Consider the following 19419-nt stretch of genomic DNA (forward strand, 5'->3'; position numbering starts at 1 on the left):
AATCGTTGAGCAGCAAGACCATAGACGCGCAGCACAGGGCGCGCGCACTGTTCACGTGCACGGCTCGGCTATTTCAAGATCTGTTGTAGTGTCACACTCGTAACCTAACGACTCGATACTATATGATAGCTTGCGCTTTAATAGACTAACAGTATTGTGTAGACGTGTTTTTCGGATGTTTCGTTGAACCGAATAGTAAGTTTTCTGTACTGCACTATGTATCATTTTTGGGTAATCAATTTCAATTACATTAGAAATATTCAAATATTGGCCAGTTCCGTAATCCTATTATCCCCTATTGAAAGGTATCAGTAAACAACCTATGGGACTGTGGTAAACATGCTTTGTTTTTGTCTCATCGTAAAGAAAATTATGCAGCAGGCAGAAGGTCCACTCAGCCTTCACTTCCGTGTTGGGCACGCGGTGAAGCACGTGATAGTTTTAGGTTCTCCGATCGGTTACTTCCGACATTTCTCAAAAGATCTACTTGGATGATGAAGGTCAAACCCTAATCTCTAATAATAAAAATCCAAGGTATCTGATATTGATATTATATTTAAATAAGCCTGTTTGAAGGCAGTTTTATACCATTTTATCTGTAAGTTACAGCTTTTAGCCGTCTGGTCACTGGAAAGTAGACGGGCTATGTTAGTGCTCTGTTGTTTAGTAACAGGCGGGGAGAAAAATCTAGCCAAGTAAACGTTGCAGTTCTGAATTTCATTTCAGCGAATGCATGTCCGATTATACAGTTAATCTGATCAAGTTTACAGGTCTTGCCAGGAGAATAAATAATCAAAAGACGGTAAGTCTGGCATAGAGTTGGCAGATAAATGTGTCATCACGGACGTAAATAACAGTCCACCGGGTTAGCCATAGCGCACGCATGGAGATAGCAAATCTAGAGCAGATTTGTATTCAGCAGGACCAGATTCAAATGTGTACATGTGCCATTTACGATTATATTGTGTCATTGTCTGTATTAAATCGCGTGATTTAGTTCTGTTTGGTAGATAGAGGAGGAAAAGGTGGCCACATCATCAGGTCTGTATGCATTGCTGTGTGCAATTGCATCTGCAACTTTCCAGATTTAGCTGTTTTTAAAAGCTCTGCACGATCGAAATAGTCTTTTATTATGTAATAAACCGGTGTAATTTGAATATGAACTTGAATGAGTCAGTCAACGATGTAAGTCCACAGCAGTGTTCGGTTTAGAAATTTAGAAATATTAATGACTTAATTATAATTCAGAAAGTTGGAGTATTGTGCTTGCTTGTTGAATATGAAGGCAAGCAAGTAATTAAGTATTAGTTAGTCGATTGATGGTCATTTATTAGCATCAGGTTATAACATATATAGCAACGATTTTTTTGTAAACAGCAAAATGACAGCATGTTACAATAATTTGTACTTTAAGCTAGTGACCTCATGTGTTTTGTACTGAAGAATGCTGTTCCTTCACAGAATTGTTGGTGGTGATTCAGTATGGCAGAAGCTCATCAGGCTGTGGCCTTTCAGTTCACTGTTGGCCCTGATGGCATTGACCTACAGCTCAGTCATGAGGCTCTTCGGCAGGTCTACCTCTCCGGAGTTCACTCCTGGAAGAAGAAATTTGTTCGCTTTAAGGTACCCTGAGTGTGTTTTTTTACATTTTCTGTGGAAGTGTTACCTTTTCAAGATCATATGTAGATTTAAAACCGGTCTTGGAGAATTTGATTTGTCATTGTGCCCGCAGAATGGGATTTTGAATGGGGTTTACCCTGGAAGCGCGCCAGGGTTCATGCTGGTGTTGGCAGGGTACTTGGGAAGAGCACATTATTTAAAAGTGGACCCTTCCTTAGGCCTGCTCGTCAAACTTGGCAAACTTGTCCCAGTCAGGTATGTCTGGTTTATTTGTGCTGTATGTTATTCCATATTTCAGTAAAGTGCCTGTGGAATTATGTTTTAAATTGTATTCGTGTGTAGCAGAGGTTTTTTCTCAGTAAGGCTCCTTTGAATACACTACACTACTTTTATGCAGATTTTTGCCCCAATTTGCAGTTTGGACGAGTTCAGAGCCAGTCTGCAGATTTTGGGTAGTTGGAATCGACAGATTTCACAAAAAATTGCATACTGTATAATGGGCACTTCAGACTACATCTGTGCCTGAAATCACATCTATGTAGTATGGATATGGGTAGTATGAATGAATTCGGCATACTACATCTGCCATGTTGTATTGTCACATGACCTACCAGCATCAGTTGTTTTGTAAATTTACAGCCAATCAGGAATCCTCTCCTCTGGCCTTACTGGGTAGTGAAGTGTTCATCGTGTACACAATTAAATATATCGGCAGTCATCCTCAACCTTTCACCTACTGAATACTATGAATTCTGTGGAAGCTTGTTTCTCCCACTTAAAAAAAATAATAATAACTTTCTCAGAATTGTGAGCTTACATTATTTTGAGTTATAGTGTCATAAGTTTATAGTATAAACTCACGGTTGCAAGTTATGATCTAAACTTGAAATTGTGAGAAAAAGTAAGACTTTATTTCTCAGAATTGCAAGTTTACGTCTCGCAATTCTGACTTTATAACACGCAAAAGAAAACAGGATGAAAGAATTGTAAGATATATAATTGCAATTGCGAAAAATTGTGTGAAGTCACAGTTACGTTTTTTTATCTTTTATTCAGTGTCAGAAACAAGTTTCTATAGATTTAGACAAGTTCAGGATTCAAACAGCACGTCACATTCAGTTATGATATATTCCTATTATAATACTTGATATGTAGATAAAAGTCTGGGGATTCGCATAAAATTACATCTTGCTGGAGTTCATTGCTCTCTTAGCGTTTCACATTATCAAAGTTTTGCAAACAGAAAGATTATTAGAAGCCTTGTCTCATGATTTTATCTTATTTTCATGAATGTAATTTGTAAGAATACAAATAGTTAATAGAATAAACATGTTTGAATTGTAAAATGTGCACCAAAGATTTTTTTTTAAGATGCTAAATTTTACAGTCAGCTAGTTTAATTTCATAGCTTATATATTTTTATTCAAATGTAGTTTTTCTCTGTAATGAGGAAGTATTTAGTGGATTGTAAAAAAAAAAAAAAAAAAAAAAAGAGTGACCATTAGTTCCACAAACACAGTATTGATATTCTGTAGTGGTGTAGAAAAAAAAAAATAGCAGTCGTGTTGGATCGGTATTGGCCGATTCTTAGAGTTTGGAATACTCTATGTAATCTTACGCTGCAAAATAATAACTCAAAAAGATTAAAAGTTAACATCATAATTATTAACTGAACCCTTAAATTAATCACAATTATATAATGAAAGCCATAAAAAACAGATAATCGGCATAATCGCCAAAGCCCTAAAACAGACAATTAATTGCAATAACGGTGACTATTTTTAGACAAATAATCGTCAGCCAAATTTCATAATCGTGACAGCCATATCTGGTACTAGTGTGTGATTCTCAGTCATTTACTGAATGATGCACAGTTTTTCTCTGGAAATAATAACAAAGTCAGCAAGTGTATGATGCCTAGTGTTTTAACCTGTTCAGGTTTTAAAAGTCATTTGGTGTATTCTAGCCTTTATTCTTCTCTTTTTGCAGTAGGTACATGTCTACACAAAAGCAGATGTTAGTTGGGGGTGTCATGGTGGGCACGGGTCTGTGGATTGCCATCATATACAGCATGAGGACTGTCCTGAAGGGTCTGCTGTCCTGGCATGGGTGGATGTTTGCTCCCCATGGCAAAATCACCTGTCAAATTCGGATATGGCTGGTGTGTATTTGTGATAACTGTTTTCTGGAACAGTTTACGCTCACTAATCCATTCTTACTCTTTTATTTGTTCTCTGACTTTGCAGATCCTAGTGAAGATTTTTTCTGGCATGCAGACACCAATGCTATACAGCTTCCAGAACTCTCTCCCTCATTTACCTTTGCCATCTGTGAAGGACACCATGAGAAGAGTAAGTTATTCATCTTTACAACAGCAATCACATCAAAACTCAGTCAAATGCTGTTTTTATTGAGACGTTTTATTCAGTTATCGAAATGTCAGATTGGTAAGCCAGGAACAGCTGCACTTTTGTTCGTTTTTCAATGTGAATTTTGGTCACTTGTTTTCAGAGTTAACTTGCTCAGGTGATTATCTACTGATTTTGGAGGTAGGTTGCACAGCGTGGATGAAGTGAGTTAACTTACTAAAACATGCACGCTGTTCAGAACGGTACTAGAAAAACAAAACTAGCTTAGTCGCTGGCATTTATTATGAATATGCTTGGATTTCAGTTAATACTAATTTCTTTGACAACCCTGGCAGTGAGATTTTGCTTTAAGGTGTGAATTTTAGCTGGGCTTTCTTATTTTCTTTTAATGTTGGATCTGTAGTATCTTGAATCAGTTCGGCCACTGCTGAGCGATGAGGAACACCAAAGAATGCAGAGCCTTGCACTTGATTTTGAGAAGAACCTTGGACCAAAACTTCAGTGGTACCTCAAGCTGAAGTCTTGGTGGGCCACCAATTATGTAAGTAAAACACATTACTCAACATATCAGTGACATTTCAATAAAGAACTACAGCAGGAGTTTAAGTTATTGCATTATGTTGTGTGATATTTTCTTCTTTGTGCATCACATGGATGCAGACTACTTGCATTTCGGCAAAGTTTGACAAATTTTTACAAATATTGAGATAATATTAAAAAATGTGATAAATTTAATGTGATTTGTGCATATCTGAGTAGTTCATTCTAATTCACAACGATATTGTAAAATAGATTTCAAATAAATGCTGTTCTTTTGAGCTTTATATCTTTAAAGAATCCTTTAAGATATTGTGGTTTCCACAAAAATATTGAGCAGCATAACAGTTTTCAACTGTGATGATAATAGTATTTTATTTTTCAGCTTTAGATTTTGAAATAATTGGGTTAAACTTTATTTTAAGAGGGTGCCATTGTAACTTAATTATACATTTTATTACAGAGTAGCATTAATTACCAACTTACTATAGGGTTAGGGTTAGAAATAAGGTTTGGTCTAGGATTAGTTGCATATAATTATGCATAATTAACTATGATTACTATTTTACATTTGTTTGCATCGCTGTGTGTGTTTCAGGTCAGTGACTGGTGGGAAGAATATATCTACTTGAGAGGTCGTGGGCCAATCATGGTTAACAGCAACTATTATGTAATGGTAAATAGTACTTGCAGGCTTCACATGCATATGCAGCCACAAGGTGCAGTGTATTTATACAGTGGGTATAGAAAAGAATCAATCCCCTTTAAAATAATCACATTTTGTTGCTTTGTAGCCTGAAATGAAGATGGACACAGTTTTTGTTTTATCCAGCTGTATTTACTCAGTGCAACTTATAACATCCAAGTGAAAGATATAACCGCAACATGTCAGAAAAAATAAAATAATAATAAACAGAATGACTGAGTTGGAAAAGGATCACCCCCCTTCTAAAAATGACTTTTAAAGTCAATCAGGTGTATCTAATCACCTTCTCAATGGCACACAAAGCCATTTGCCTTTCAACTGTGATGAGCTGTGGTCATTTTGATTAGCTCAGCATGAAAAGACCTTTCTTGGAGCATTTTAGGCTGCATCTGAAAACTTAGGCAGCTGACTTGTTGCCTCGCTGCCGTATGACTTTGAAGGCAGCCTTTTTGCATGAAGGCACCTCATGAAAGTGATTTTGGACAGACTTCTGAGGCAGCGTAACGGTTTAATGATCTACAACAAAATAGAATGAGTTTTTGTGATAACTAAACGAATATTTAATTACTATAATACTGATTTCTCGCTAGAACTAACATCAAAAATTAGTCTGAAAAATACATGTACACACAAACTGACCACCAACGCAACTTTTAGACGCCTTTTTTTTTTTTTTTAGCTTAACCATCATGGAATGGAATGCACAGGATTGTGGGTGATCAAAAGCAGCGAAGGATACATCTATGGCTGCATCCGAAAACTATAAAATGCTGCCTTAAGAGGCAGCATTCCAAGACAGGAGGGCATCAAGGCACGTTCGAATCCAAATTCTGCTTTACTTCCTGTCTCCGGAGGTACCTTCTTCTGATCAAATTTTGAAGGCAGCACAGATGTATCCTTCGCTGCCTTTGATATCCCACAATCCTGTGCATTCCATTCCATGATGGTTGAGCTAAAAAAATATATATATATGGCATCTGAGAGTTGCGTTTGTTGGTCAGTTTGTGTGTAAATGTATATTTCTGACTAACTTTTTGCACTTTTGATGTTAGTTCTAGCGAGAAATCAGTATTATAGTAATTAAATATTTGTTTAGTTATCACATAAAGGCATTGTATTTTGTTGTAGATCATTAAATGGTTATGCTGCCTCAGAAGTCTTTCTGAAATCAGTTTCATGAGATGCTTTCATGCAAAAACGCTGCCTGCAAAGTCATTGCCTCATACGGCAGTGAGGCAGCAAGTAAGCTGCCTAAGTTTTTGGATGCAGCCATAAAATTTGATCAGAAGAAGGTACCTCTGGAGACGGGAAGTAAAGCAGAATTTGGATTTGAACGTGCCTTGATGCCTTCCTGCCTTGGAATGCTGCCTCCGAAGGCAGCATTATAAGAGTTTTCGGATGCAGCCTTAGTCTTTGGTAGTGCAACTGAATTAAACAATCAACTATGAGTGGCAAGGGGCTGTCAAAAGATCTCCACAATAAAGTTGTGAACAGGCACAAATAAGGAGATGGATATAAAAAAAAAATTAAAAAAATTAAAATGCCTTATCAATGCCTAGAAGCACATGGAAGTCTATTATTATGAAGTGGAATATGTGGTATAAAACAGACCCTCCCTGGATCTGGACGTCCCTCCAAACTGGATGAAAGAGCCAGAAGGAAACTGGTCAGAGAAGCTACCAAGAGGCCTACAGCAACTCTGATGATACATTGTGTGTATGTGACAACAATATCACAAATTCTCCACAAATGTAGCTTTGTATGGGAAGATTGCAAGAAAAAAGCCACTCCTCAAGAAAGGCCACATGCAGTCACGACTGAGCTTTGCCAAAACACACCTTGAAGATTCTGAGGCAGATGAGACTAAAATTAAATTATTTGGTCTCAACACCAAATCCAATACAGCTCGCCATCCAAGTAACAGCATACCTACTGTAAAGCATGGAGTTTGTTATATCCTGTTATGGGGGAGATTCTCTGCAGCAGAGACTGGAGCAATTAAACCTCATTGAAAATCTGTGGAATGACTTGAAGATTGCAGTCCACAAACGCTCACCATTAAACTGAACTGAACTTGAGCAGTTCTGCAAAGAAGAGTGGTCTAGATGTGCAAAGTTAGTAGAGACATACTAGTAGAGGCAAAGTTAGTAGATACAACTGACTAAAGGCTGTAATTAAAGCAAAAGGTGGTTCAACAAAATACTGACGCAAGGGGGTGATCCTTTTTTCATACTCTGTGATTGTTCTTTTTTTTCTGACATGTTGCTGTTATATCTTTCACTTGGATGTTATAAGTTGCACTGAATACAGCTGGATAAAACAAAAACTGTGTCCATCTTCATTTCAGGCTGCAAAGCAACAACATGTGGTTATTTTAAAGGGGGGTGATTATTTTCTATACCCATGGTAGATGTATAATAGTCGGCTAGCTCCATACTGTATAGCAGTATGCAGAGTTTGACTAGATTATATTTTTGTTTGGTCTCAATTAGATTATACATGCATTCTTGGTTTCTGAAACCTTTTTTTTCCTCTGAACAGGACTTTCTTTACGCCTTTCCTACACATCTGCAAGCAGCAAGAGCCGGCAACGTCATTCATGCAATCATGCTTTACAGTAGGAACCTGGACCGGGCTCAAATGAAGCCGGTTAGACAAGCTACCATATTTTATTGCATCTTTTCTAATGGTTTAATAATTGGTTTTAATCATCTGTTTTTTTATTTTTTTATTTATTTATTTATTTATTTTTTTACCATTTTGTTAATTATTTCATGACAAAGAAGTTAAAAAAAAAGATCTTTAGAATTTAATGGCATGACACTGTAATAACTTTTGCCCTCTATCACAAATAAATGATTAGCACTAACTAACCTTAGGCCTGTTACTAAGGAGATTGATCTCCTTATTTAATCCTGTGAATGTTTCTATATTTCATGCCTCCTGATCATATGGTCAAAATGGTGCAGCTTTTTGCACTAATGAACAGCGTTCCACTCTGTTGTGTCCAGTGGGAGCGGCTGTTTAATACATGCCGCATCTCAGGGCAGGAGATGGGTAAGAGTGGCCAGTCTGTGCACCACAGACCAATTAACCATCAGTTAATTTTGATTAGAAGTATAATAGACATGGTATTGTATAAGTTCATTGGCAGTTCCATTGACAGTTTATTCAATAATATAATAACTTTGTAATGACAAGCTGGTGACACAATGCTGTGCTGCTTAAAATCCATCTCCATTCATTCCATTCCCTTCCTTTTATTTTATATAGCATCATTTTTCAGACTAGGACCCCAGTCGGTCTTCTTATATCCTAATGATTGCATAATTCTCTCTAGTGCATCCATAAGTGATTTGTGACCCTTATCTCATCTGTTAGCTTTATCACTAGTTCCTCCATCCATCTTTTATTTGACCTCTTCCTCTCTGCTTCACAGCTTATGCTTCAAAACACCATCCCTATGTGCTCGTCCCAGTATGAGCGCATGTTCAACACCAGTCGCATCCCAGGCATAGAAACAGGTACTGAACACTGACAGTCTTTGCGCAGAGAATTTGTCTTTGTGGCAAATTCAAGTTATAGGGCGATGTACTTTCAATCCCACTTTCCATTGCATGCACACTTTCTACTGTTTTAGTTTAAGGAGCAGAGATAGACAGTTATAGAGTTCTACAGTAAAAGGGGGGAGGGAGAGTGTAAACAGTGGGACTATCTGTTTGGCTGACTGGAAGATATGTTCAGGAAACCCATTTTCAAACTTTGACTCTAGTGGTGTAGGAATTACATACTTCAGCTTTAACTTTCACCTTAGTTCCTCCCTTGATCATTTGCACCCCATTTGTTTTATAATTGTGTGTATATATATATATGTGTATATATATATATATATATATATATATATATATATATATATATATTTTGTATTATAATGGTGTGTGTGTGTGTGTGTGTGTGTGTGTATATATATATATATATATATATATATATATATATATATATATATATATATATATATATATATATATATATATATATATATATATATATATATATATATACACACACACACACACTACAGTTCAGTGTCACATGATTCTTCTGAAATTATTCAAATATGCTGATTTGCCCAAGAAACATTATTATTATATTTATTTTTATTACCAATTATTACTTTATTACCTTATTATTAAAGTTGTTTTTTCACAGTTTCCACAAATATTTTTTTTCAAGATTTTTTAATATTTAGAAAGTTCATTAGAACAGCATTTATTTGGAATTGAAATATTTTGTAGAATTATAAATGTCTTTGTCACATTCAATTTAATTTAATTTAATTCATTCAATTTAACACACACAAACACACAAAAATCTTACTGACCTTAAACGTTAGAAAGGCATTATGTGTCTATATATACATTTTCTTTTTAATTTATATTCATTGTAATGTAAATGTTTGACTACCTGCAAAACATTTAATACCTACATTTAATACCTACTTACTTTCTTTCTTTCTACCATCTGAATATAGACACAGTTCAGCACATGTCTGACAGCAGGCATATTGTGGTGTATCACCGAGGCCGTTACTTTAAAGTGGGGATGTTTTATGATGGGCGGTTATTGTTGCCACGGGAGATAGAGCAGCAGATGGAGAGGATACTGGCTGACACGTCAGAGCCACAGCCTGGAGAGGAAACCCTCGCTGCCCTCACCGCAGGGGACAGGTATTCATAACACACCCAACAGCAGGAGTCACTACCGTTTTCCTGCCGTTCATTTGTCTGATCTCTTGTAACCACTGTAAAGCATTGGGATGTCAATTTGAAATAAGGCCCTTCTTGTTTCTTCTTTCCCCCTTTTTTAACTGTTATTTGTTATCATTTTTACTGAACAGTCAAAACTATTTTAGATGAAGTAAACACTTGTTGTCTGTCTATGTCAGAGTGCCTTGGGCGTGTGCCCGTAATGCCTACCTCAGACATGGCAAGAACAAGAAGTCTCTGGATTCTGTGGAGAAGGCCTCTTTCTTTGTTACACTGGATGACACAGAGCAGCGCTATGACCCAGCAAACCCTGTGGAGTCCCTTGACCGTTACGCTAAATCCCTGCTCCATGGAAAGTGTTATGACAGGTGAGGAAGAAACCATAGCATGTGTTAAGAAAGACCACCTCCTTCTATGCCCATTTGAAATGCTTTTTGTTAGTCTCTAGGTACCCAGTACTGTTCCTTGGAGTAGCTTTTATATAATGTACATTTGGTATTGGTTAATTTTTCCATAGGTGGTTTGATAAGTCCATAAACTTAATTGTCTTCAAGAATGGAACCATCGGCCTTAATGCAGAACATAGCTGGGCTGATGCTCCTGTTGTTGGCCACCTCTGGGAGGTACACATGCACACATACTCTACCATTCAAAGGTTTGAAATCAGTAAGATATATTTATTTTTTAAAACTTTATTGTATATTTTTATTCAGCAATTAAATTGATTACGTTGTTACATAAATATTTTTCAAATAAATGTTCTTTTAAGCTTTCTATTCACCAAACTGTCCTTGAAAAATAATTTTAAAATAATAATAAAAAAAAGTTAAAAATCCCCATATTAGAGTAATTTCTAAAGCATCATGTGACACTGAAGACTGGATTAATGGCTTATACAAATACATACAGATAAAAGCAACAAAACAAAACAAAACAAAAAACAACAACTAAAAAAACTTACCAACCCCAAACTTCTGATGTTTATATCAGTTATATTTCACTTTTAGTTCATATGTATCATGCATAAAATGTTAATGTGCTGCTAATGTAAATTTTAATGTCATTTTTCATAAAGCAAGTGCTCTCGATGGACCCTGTTAAGCTGGGCTACACAGCAGATGGCCACTGTAAAGGAGAACCTCACCATAATCTTCCTGGACCTCAAAGACTTCAGTGGAATATCCCACCTGAGGTCCGTGTATGATTCACTTTGTAGTAAAATAATAATTTTCTCAGTTTGCTTAAGTGGATATGAAAGGACCAAGACATTCTTTTGTTTGATGTTCTCTCTGCTGTGTTTCATGGCAGTGCCAAACTATGATTGCCAACTCTTTGTCTGTGGCCGTGGCTTTGGCTGATGATGTGGACTCTCACATCATCCCCTTCAGTGACTTTGGGAAAGGCCTGATCAAGAAGTGCAAGATCAGTCCTGATGCCTTCATCCAGCTTGCATTGCAGCTGGCCCATTATAGGGTGAACTGTCTTCTCACTGAACATCTGAAATGTAGCAAAATATGTCTGCTTATCACTCACTTGAAATGGTGAAATAATGTCAATGTTTTTTTCATTATACAGGACAAAGGAAAGTTTTGCCTGACTTATGAGGCATCCATGACACGTTTATTCAGAGAAGGCCGTACAGAAACGGTGCGCTCCTGCACCATGGAATCCTGTGCTTTTGTCCGTGCCATGATCAGCAACAAAACGGTATCATGCCAAAAACAACCCTTGAAGGGATAGTTCACAAAAAATTGAAAATTACCCCAAGATTTACTCGCCCTTCAAGGCATTCTAGGTGTATATGACGAATACAATCGGAGTTATATTAAAAAATGTCCAGGCTCTTCCTAGCTTCATGATGGCAGTAAATGGGTTTTGACATTCAATTGTCCAATAGAAGTCCAATAAACCGTGTCCATCCATCATAAAAAAGTACTCCACATGGCTCTGGGGGGTGAATAAAGGCCTCCTGAAGCGAATTGGTGTGTTTTTGTAAAAAAATATCCATATTTACAACTTTATAAACCATAATCTCTAGCTTCCATTAACTGGTATGTACATACCCGAGAGAGTGGCGTTCCAGCGTAGGACATAATTGAGAATATGCTAGTCTTGCGAGATCCAAGTTTTGTGTTCAGGAGTAAAGGAAGCAAAGTTTTCCTTATCCTCATTTGTCTCCTCTCACCAGATCTTATGCTATGCCTACATCGTACTGGAATGCCACTCTCTCATGAACGCATGTACGAAAGTTAATGGGAAACTAGAGATTAAGGTTTATAAAGTTGTAAATATGGATATTTTCTTACAAAAACACACCGATTCACTTCAGGAGGCCTTTTATTCACCCACTGGAGCCGTGTGGATGGACACAGTTTATTGGACTATTGATCGTCAACACCCATTCACTGTCATTATAAAGCTTGGAAGAGCCTGGACATTTTTTAAATATAACGATTTTATTCGTCTGAAAGAAGAAAGTCATACCCACCTAGGATGGTTTGAGGGTGATTAAATTATGGCGTAATTTTCATCTTTGTTTGAACTATTTCTTTAAAACCCATGGGGGAGGGCGATTCACGCTGTAGCAGTGTTGTAGTACTTGAGACTAGACTATGGAGACAGATTAGTCTCAAATATAATTCACGCAAAAAACACGATTCACACATGCGTAAACAATTTCACATGCATGAAACCTAATTCACGTACACACAAAAAAAATTCACGTGCGTGAAAAAAAAAAAATATATATTCACAAAAAGCAATTCACATGCGCAAAATAAAATCATATATTCATAAAATACATTTCACAAATGCAAAACACAATTCGTAGATATACAACTGTGCACAAAAACCTTTGAATGTTTAAAATGTACGAGTGTCTGAATGTACAACTCATCATTTACTACGAATCCCCTCGGATTTGTGTGTGTGTGTTTTTGAGACTTTTCTGGCAGAGCTCTCTTCCCACGTGGGTCTGTCGTACTCTTTAGCCAATCAGATGCGAGCTTACCATTCAACCAATCATATCATAAGCCACCGAGAGTGCATTCAGAAGCTCGCAGTAAATCGGGCAGACGTCAAGAGAGAAGCCCATAGAAGCCCTGGCGTTACATTTTAAAATACTATACAAAATAATTAATCAGAATACTTACTCCTGCTCACTCACGCCAAAGAACTCCCCGCTCAAGCTCGCCGTCTCTGCAAGATTAACGATGGCAGTTTGCACGCACAGCTACTAGAAGATTTACATCTGTCAGACAGGTTGCTGACGTCATCAAGCTTAGTTTGAGTCTGCACGTCAGAAACGGAAGTTCTAAAAATCGCTAAAAATGGGCTTCACTTGTCTCAATTGAGTTCCAATTGGGTCGCTGTGTCCATTTCTTTTACTGAAAATGGGATTACTGATGTAAAGGCTTAATTTCCGTTCTAATTTATCCATATTGCGCAAAAGGTGCGCAGAATTGTGCTCCTTGAATGCACTCTCAGTGGCTTATGATATGATTGGTTGAATGGTAAGCTCGCATCTGATTGGCTAAAGAGTACGACAGACCCACGTGGGAAGAGAGCTGCTCTGCCAGGAAAGTCTCAAAAACACACACACACAAATCCGAGTGGATTCGTAGTAAATGACGATTTGTACATTCAGACACTCGTACATTTTAAACATTCAAAGGTTTTTTTGTGCACAGTTGTATATCTACGAATTGTGTTTTGCATTTGTGAAATGTATTTTTTGAATATATAATTTTATTTTGCGCATGTGAATTGCTTTTTGTGAATTTTTTTTTTTTTTCACGCACGTGAATTTTTTTTGTGTGTACGTGAATTAGGTTTCATGCATGTGAAATTGTCTACGCATGTGTGAATCGTGTTTTTTGCGTGAATTATATTTGAGACTAATCTGTCTCCATACTAGACAAGACCGGACTGGCATTCCAAGTCCAAGACCATTGATTAGTCTGTAACATTTTGTAATAACTTGCATTAATAAATCATTAACAGACATTGTGTAATGCTTAACAGATCATTAGTTATTATATATTCACATAGCTAGAAATATGAGATAATGTGCTTGTTAATGTTTACTAATGAGATTATTAAACATTACCTAATGATTAACAGATCATTATTTTATGTGAACTGAAATGCTTACAAATGTCATCAAACTTTCAATTCATAGGATTATGCACTTTTTAAATATCTTCAAATGATTTTGATAGATGATTTACAATAATTAAAAGATTCATTAATAAATCATTATCAATTATGTAAAGTTAACAGATCATTAGTTAATGCTTACAAATGTCCTTAAACTTTCAATTCATATGCTCATGCACTTTTTAAAAAAAAAATCTACAAATGATTTTAACAGAAATTGAGCAATGATTAAAAGTTTATATGTACTTTTGAATGTGAACAAATGTCATTAAACTTTGGTTCATATTACATAATGCTCTTTTTTACATTTACAAATGATGAGAAAAAAACTTAATTAGTAATTTTAAGCACTTTACAAACTATTCGTGTTAATATATTTGTTAACTCATAATCATAGTCTGTAAAGGTCATTAGTTTCCATTTGTTGTGTAGACTTCTACTATTTACACATCTTAAATCATTTATTAATTATTTATTCATGTTTTTTTTTTCAGTACCCAATCTAAAGTGGAAATTATCAGTCATTTGTAAATGTGTACAAACATTTACTAATCATTAGTAATATCTTTATGAGCAATCTCGATGATAAAATGTGTCCCAAATGACCTGATTTCACCCTATTTTCACATCTTTACAAATCAGTTTATTTATCATTTGTTCATGTTTTTTGCAGTACCCAATCTAAAGTTGAGTTAATTCATTATTTGTAAATGTTTATAAACATTAACTAATCGTTCAGTTCCTTTATGGGCATTGGACTTTTAGCTGCTGTAACAACATTTGAGTAAAGGGTGGTTAGTTAAGTTTAACTAAATGAGAAAGTCATTGAAAATGAGTCTTCTGTTGTTGTTTTGTAGAGAGAAGAGAGACTTCGTTTACTAACCCAGGCCGCTGAGAAACACCAGCAGATGTATAGGCTGGCAATGACTGGACAGGGCATTGACCGCCATCTCTTTTGCCTCTACGTAGTGTCTAAGTACCTTGGACAGGGCTCCCCATTCCTCCAAGAGGTGGATTTTTGCATTTAAGATGTTCAGAAATTAAGAATATAAAGGAATATAATCTGAAAAAACATACTTTATGAGAATTTACAGTGTCCTGATTTTTCTTCTAATTCTTCTTCTTCTTTTTTATGACAAATTAATGATAAAGGACATTTCTGCCTTTGAAGACATTCATGTATTTGGCTTGCTTAAGAGTAAAGTAGCTTATGTTCTTTAAAAAAAAAAAAAAAAAAAAAAAAAAAAATTGAATGCAAAATTCCCCACTTCCTGTCTGTTCAGGTGTTGTCAGAGCCTTGGAAACTCTCCACTAGTCAGACTCCTTTACAGCAGGGGGAGCTGTTTGATCTGGTGAATCACCCAGAGTATGTGACCAGTGGAGGAGGATTTGGACCGGTGAGTCTTTCAAAGATTTGGTCTTTATCTGGTAATATATTAAAATGCTTTGGTGAAAGGATCGAATTGAACCGGGTTTTTTTTGTTTGTTTGTTTGTTTGTTTTTTTTAACTCTGGTAGGTTGCAGATGACGGTTATGGTGTGGCCTATGTGATTATCGGCGAAAAACTCATCAATTTTCACATCTCTTCCAAGCGTTCTAGTCCAGAGACGGTGAGAACACAACCTGAAATCCTCAGAAAATACAGAAAATGCTGGTCCTTTTTCATTTTCATTGACAGTAGATGTTTCATCCAAAGGAATGTGAATTTTGGGTTATCAAAAACCTGCACTAAAAAAAACATACTGTAAGTTTCAGAACTCAAAACTTTCCTGTTAAGGCTGGTTCACACGGCAGGATAATTAGGCCGATTTTAGCCCCGATTCACCCCTTCCGACAATCTTAGGATGCTCCGATTATCGTAAAATAATCTGATCAAATATTCCTGCCGTGTGTGGGTGTGTTAAGACTGCTCTCCTCTGCTCGGAAGGACGTCGGGACCGCTCCGATCTCAAATCGGGGATATCCAACATGTTGGATTTATTTGGCCCGATTTCTTCTCGTGTGTGGTGTCCCCCAAGGACAAACGATCACGCAGCCAGTGGACTGTGGCGTGTAGCCAATCAGAAAGCGAGGTGACGAGGCGGTGAGGAAGTACTGGGAAACAAAATCAAAACAGCCGGCGGCATGGCGCACCAGAAAGTCCGGTAACGATACTTATTGTGTGTTTGACGGACTGTTTATCAGTTTGGACCAGTTCAGCGCGAACCGATCGTGATCATGCGACGCTGTTACTACACAGCGCTAATGAGATCCAGTAAAGAAAGCATTTGAATTCGTCACAGAAGTAATAACATCGCTGCGAGATCTAGAGAGAAACATTCACATTTCTCCGTTATTCACGGATCAAACAGCGCGTGGAAACCAGGAATGAATGAACTAAACTTATCCAGTGTCTACAGATCAGCAACATTCGTCCGCCATGATTGTTTACTCTGAAGTCACGTTTGATCTCGAGGGATTTTGCGAGATTTCCCGTCTGACATGGAAATGCTCGGGAGTCAAATCGGTTCGTGTGTGATGTGTTGATTTTGCCGTGTGGCTGCACACCACACACTGTACGACCAAAACTGTTAGACCCGTGATTTTTAAATCGCCGTGTGTGGGGTCTCTCAGGTTTGGAAAATCGGCCGACAATTTTAAAATCGTCCCGTGTGAACCAGGCCTTAGTCTAAAAACAGCTTATACTGAAGCCAGTCTGCCAAAACGAAAGCTTGTGGAATGTGCCACTTTATGATGTAATAAACCCCGCAATCCACAAAAGATCATCAACGCCTGCCTCTACATCACTGCCTGTTTAGCCCCACCCACCGTTTCGCATGTGTAGTGTAAATAATGACAGAGGCAAACGCAGGTCTATGCAGAAACCAAACGATAAAGATGCTCCGAAGACAACGAGATGCTGTGGAAGAACACAGTCTTTGAATTGCCTTCCTTCTGATCCCAACATTAGGAAAGAGTGGATGAGATTTATTTTTAATGAAGTTCCAGACTGCGTCAGTAAAAACTTGGTCTTTTTTCAATTCATTTTACCGCAAATTCGTTTAAAAACAATGCATAATTTGATGCAGAAATTTCAGAAAGTTTGAAACTAAAAGACGATGCTGTGACAAATATATTGGATCTGACAGTAATGTCGCACCACACAAGTGTGAGTAGCTGTTTTTATTACGTGATCACTATTGCTTTGTCTGTTATTACAGATTGTAACATAAATCAAAACAGTATCCAAAAAATTACAAAAAAAATTTCAGCAGTGTTCATCTATGAAGGATGTAGGCTGTCAAACAAACACAACTGTTAGCCAATCATAGCAGTGGGTGTTAACTTCCTAGTCTACAATCCTCTACGCCTGTTGAAACAGAGCGTTCCGATGAGGGGGCCAAAACAACACAGAAAAGCCTATTACTTGTAAAAAAAAAAATTATATATATATATATATATATATATATATATATATATATATATATATATATATATATATATATATATATATATATATATATATATATATTATTATTATGTTTTTTATTTATTTATTTATTTATTTATTTATTTTAAATCTTGGCAAAATTATAAGTGGACCAGAGGCAGTTCACGACCCCTTTAAAATGCACATAAAAACAAGTGCTCAACTGAGGTAGATAATTTATCCGATAAGAAGGCATACATATAAATTCTGATGGAAACACATTTACCGAATAAATTCCTCAATGTGCAACAAAAATCATATATGACTTTGACTCAACAGATCATGTGATTGGATAACTGGACTAACCAGTGGACCAATCACATTTCACACTGCATTGCATCTCCAGTGTTAAGTCATTCTGAAAAGCCTGAGCCAAAGTATGTAATCAAAATGATTTGCTAAAATTAGGTTATCTGCATTCCCAAACATCAGGCATTTGCCTCTTAATGCAAGAAATCATGACTGCATTTGTATTGTGTTGTATTGTGTATTGAAAACGAGCCACAGTGACTTCTTCGGGTGCAGCATCTTCCATTTTTATTATTGAAACTTTGCGCCAGTTTCCCAGTAAGTGATGATTTGATCACTTGAACAAAAGAGATGGAAACTGTGCTTTATTCTCAAATGTTGTATGTGATATTCCATTCCTTTGGAAGAATACATGGCTAGTGTGATTCTTAAATGGTTGGGGGATTTCTTTCTTAATATTTTTTTTTTTTCTTCACGTTTTTTTTTTTTTTTTTTTTTTCAGGACTCTCATCGCTTTGGAAACAATATCAGGCAAGCAATGCTTGCTATGCTGGATCTGTTTCAGCTTGACAAAAAGGACCTAAAGTGATTTGATTGGTGAAAGGATTATGCTTTTAATGACTCATGTCACCTTAATTATATATCAGCAGTGTTGAGAGACGCTTTTTTCTTTGCATGTGTCTGTAAGATGCAGCGTATGAAGGAGAGAAGTAGGCAGGGAGTGTGAGAATCTCATTCTGTTGTTATTTGTGCTGGTGCCTTAACATATGTCTTAACTGCATTTCATTACCAAGACTACTTTCACTTTCAGCTTTCAGTATAATTTACTGAGATGTACAGTTTCATAGATATTTCAACAGATGACATTCTCTTGATAAGATATCAAGGAGCATAATAATCACTTGGCTGAAATATTGAGTCACAAATCAAGCAGTACACAGTTCTCCATTTGTGCTTTCAGTTTGCATTCTGATATTTGCAGTTTTTCAAATTAAGACTTAAGTTATGAAGGAAATGAGATTATGCAGATGATAAGTTTCTGAATATCCCAAGTGTGCCGTCTTTTATTATGGATTTTGCACACATTTTGCTCTCAACCTGATTTAATGGGTTGGTATCGTGTTGATTCAACATTGAAAGGTCACTACGTTTTAATGTGGGATGTTTTAACGCTTATCAGAGGCTTTATCACATTAATTGTAATTTATTTTTATTTGATTTAATTTAATTTCCTTCCATCATATTTTATGTTTTGATTTGAGTGTTATATACTGTAATCATTTTGGAAATCATTGTCAAAAAATGATTCAGGTTCTGGGGAAAAAATCGAATGTATTCTGAACTCAATTATTTATTTTATACACCACAATGTTAATGAGTAATTAATGAGTGTCCTCTCAAAGTACATGTACATTTATTTGGAAATTCAGAATAAGCATTAAACATACCGTAAACATATTAATAATGTGAATAACGGAAGCTGTTTTTTCTCAGTTATTCATGTCTGGTCTAATAAAATAGTGTTGACTTTTTTTTTAAGATAAA

General features: G+C 36.3%; 1 protein-coding gene across 3 annotated transcripts; it reads left to right on the plus strand.

Annotated features, from left to right (window-relative positions):
• Nucleotides 1-55: 55 nt before the first annotated feature.
• On the plus strand, nt 56-19419 carry LOC109085240 (carnitine O-palmitoyltransferase 1, liver isoform-like). 3 transcript variants are annotated; one of them, XM_042760654.1, is made up of 19 exons: nt 56-195; nt 1462-1623; nt 1733-1875; nt 3610-3781; nt 3867-3971; nt 4393-4530; nt 5125-5202; nt 7774-7881; nt 8672-8756; nt 9764-9959; nt 10178-10366; nt 10516-10621; nt 11074-11190; nt 11307-11471; nt 11574-11705; nt 15014-15166; nt 15440-15553; nt 15674-15766; nt 18377-19419. In XM_042760654.1, exons 2-19 carry the CDS (start codon nt 1483-1485, stop codon nt 18461-18463), a joined length of 2322 nt encoding a protein of 773 aa, XP_042616588.1. In that variant the 5' UTR covers nt 56-195; nt 1462-1482; the 3' UTR covers nt 18464-19419. The 3 variants fall into 3 exon arrangements, with proteins under 3 accessions (XP_042616588.1, XP_042616587.1, XP_042616586.1); XM_042760653.1 differs by lacking the exon at nt 56-195 and adding an exon at nt 408-534; XM_042760652.1 differs by lacking the exon at nt 56-195 and adding an exon at nt 466-802.

This window comes from Cyprinus carpio, chromosome A7 (assembly GCF_018340385.1).
Source record: "Cyprinus carpio isolate SPL01 chromosome A7, ASM1834038v1, whole genome shotgun sequence".
In the NCBI taxonomy this organism is placed as follows: Eukaryota; Metazoa; Chordata; class Actinopteri; order Cypriniformes; family Cyprinidae; genus Cyprinus; species Cyprinus carpio.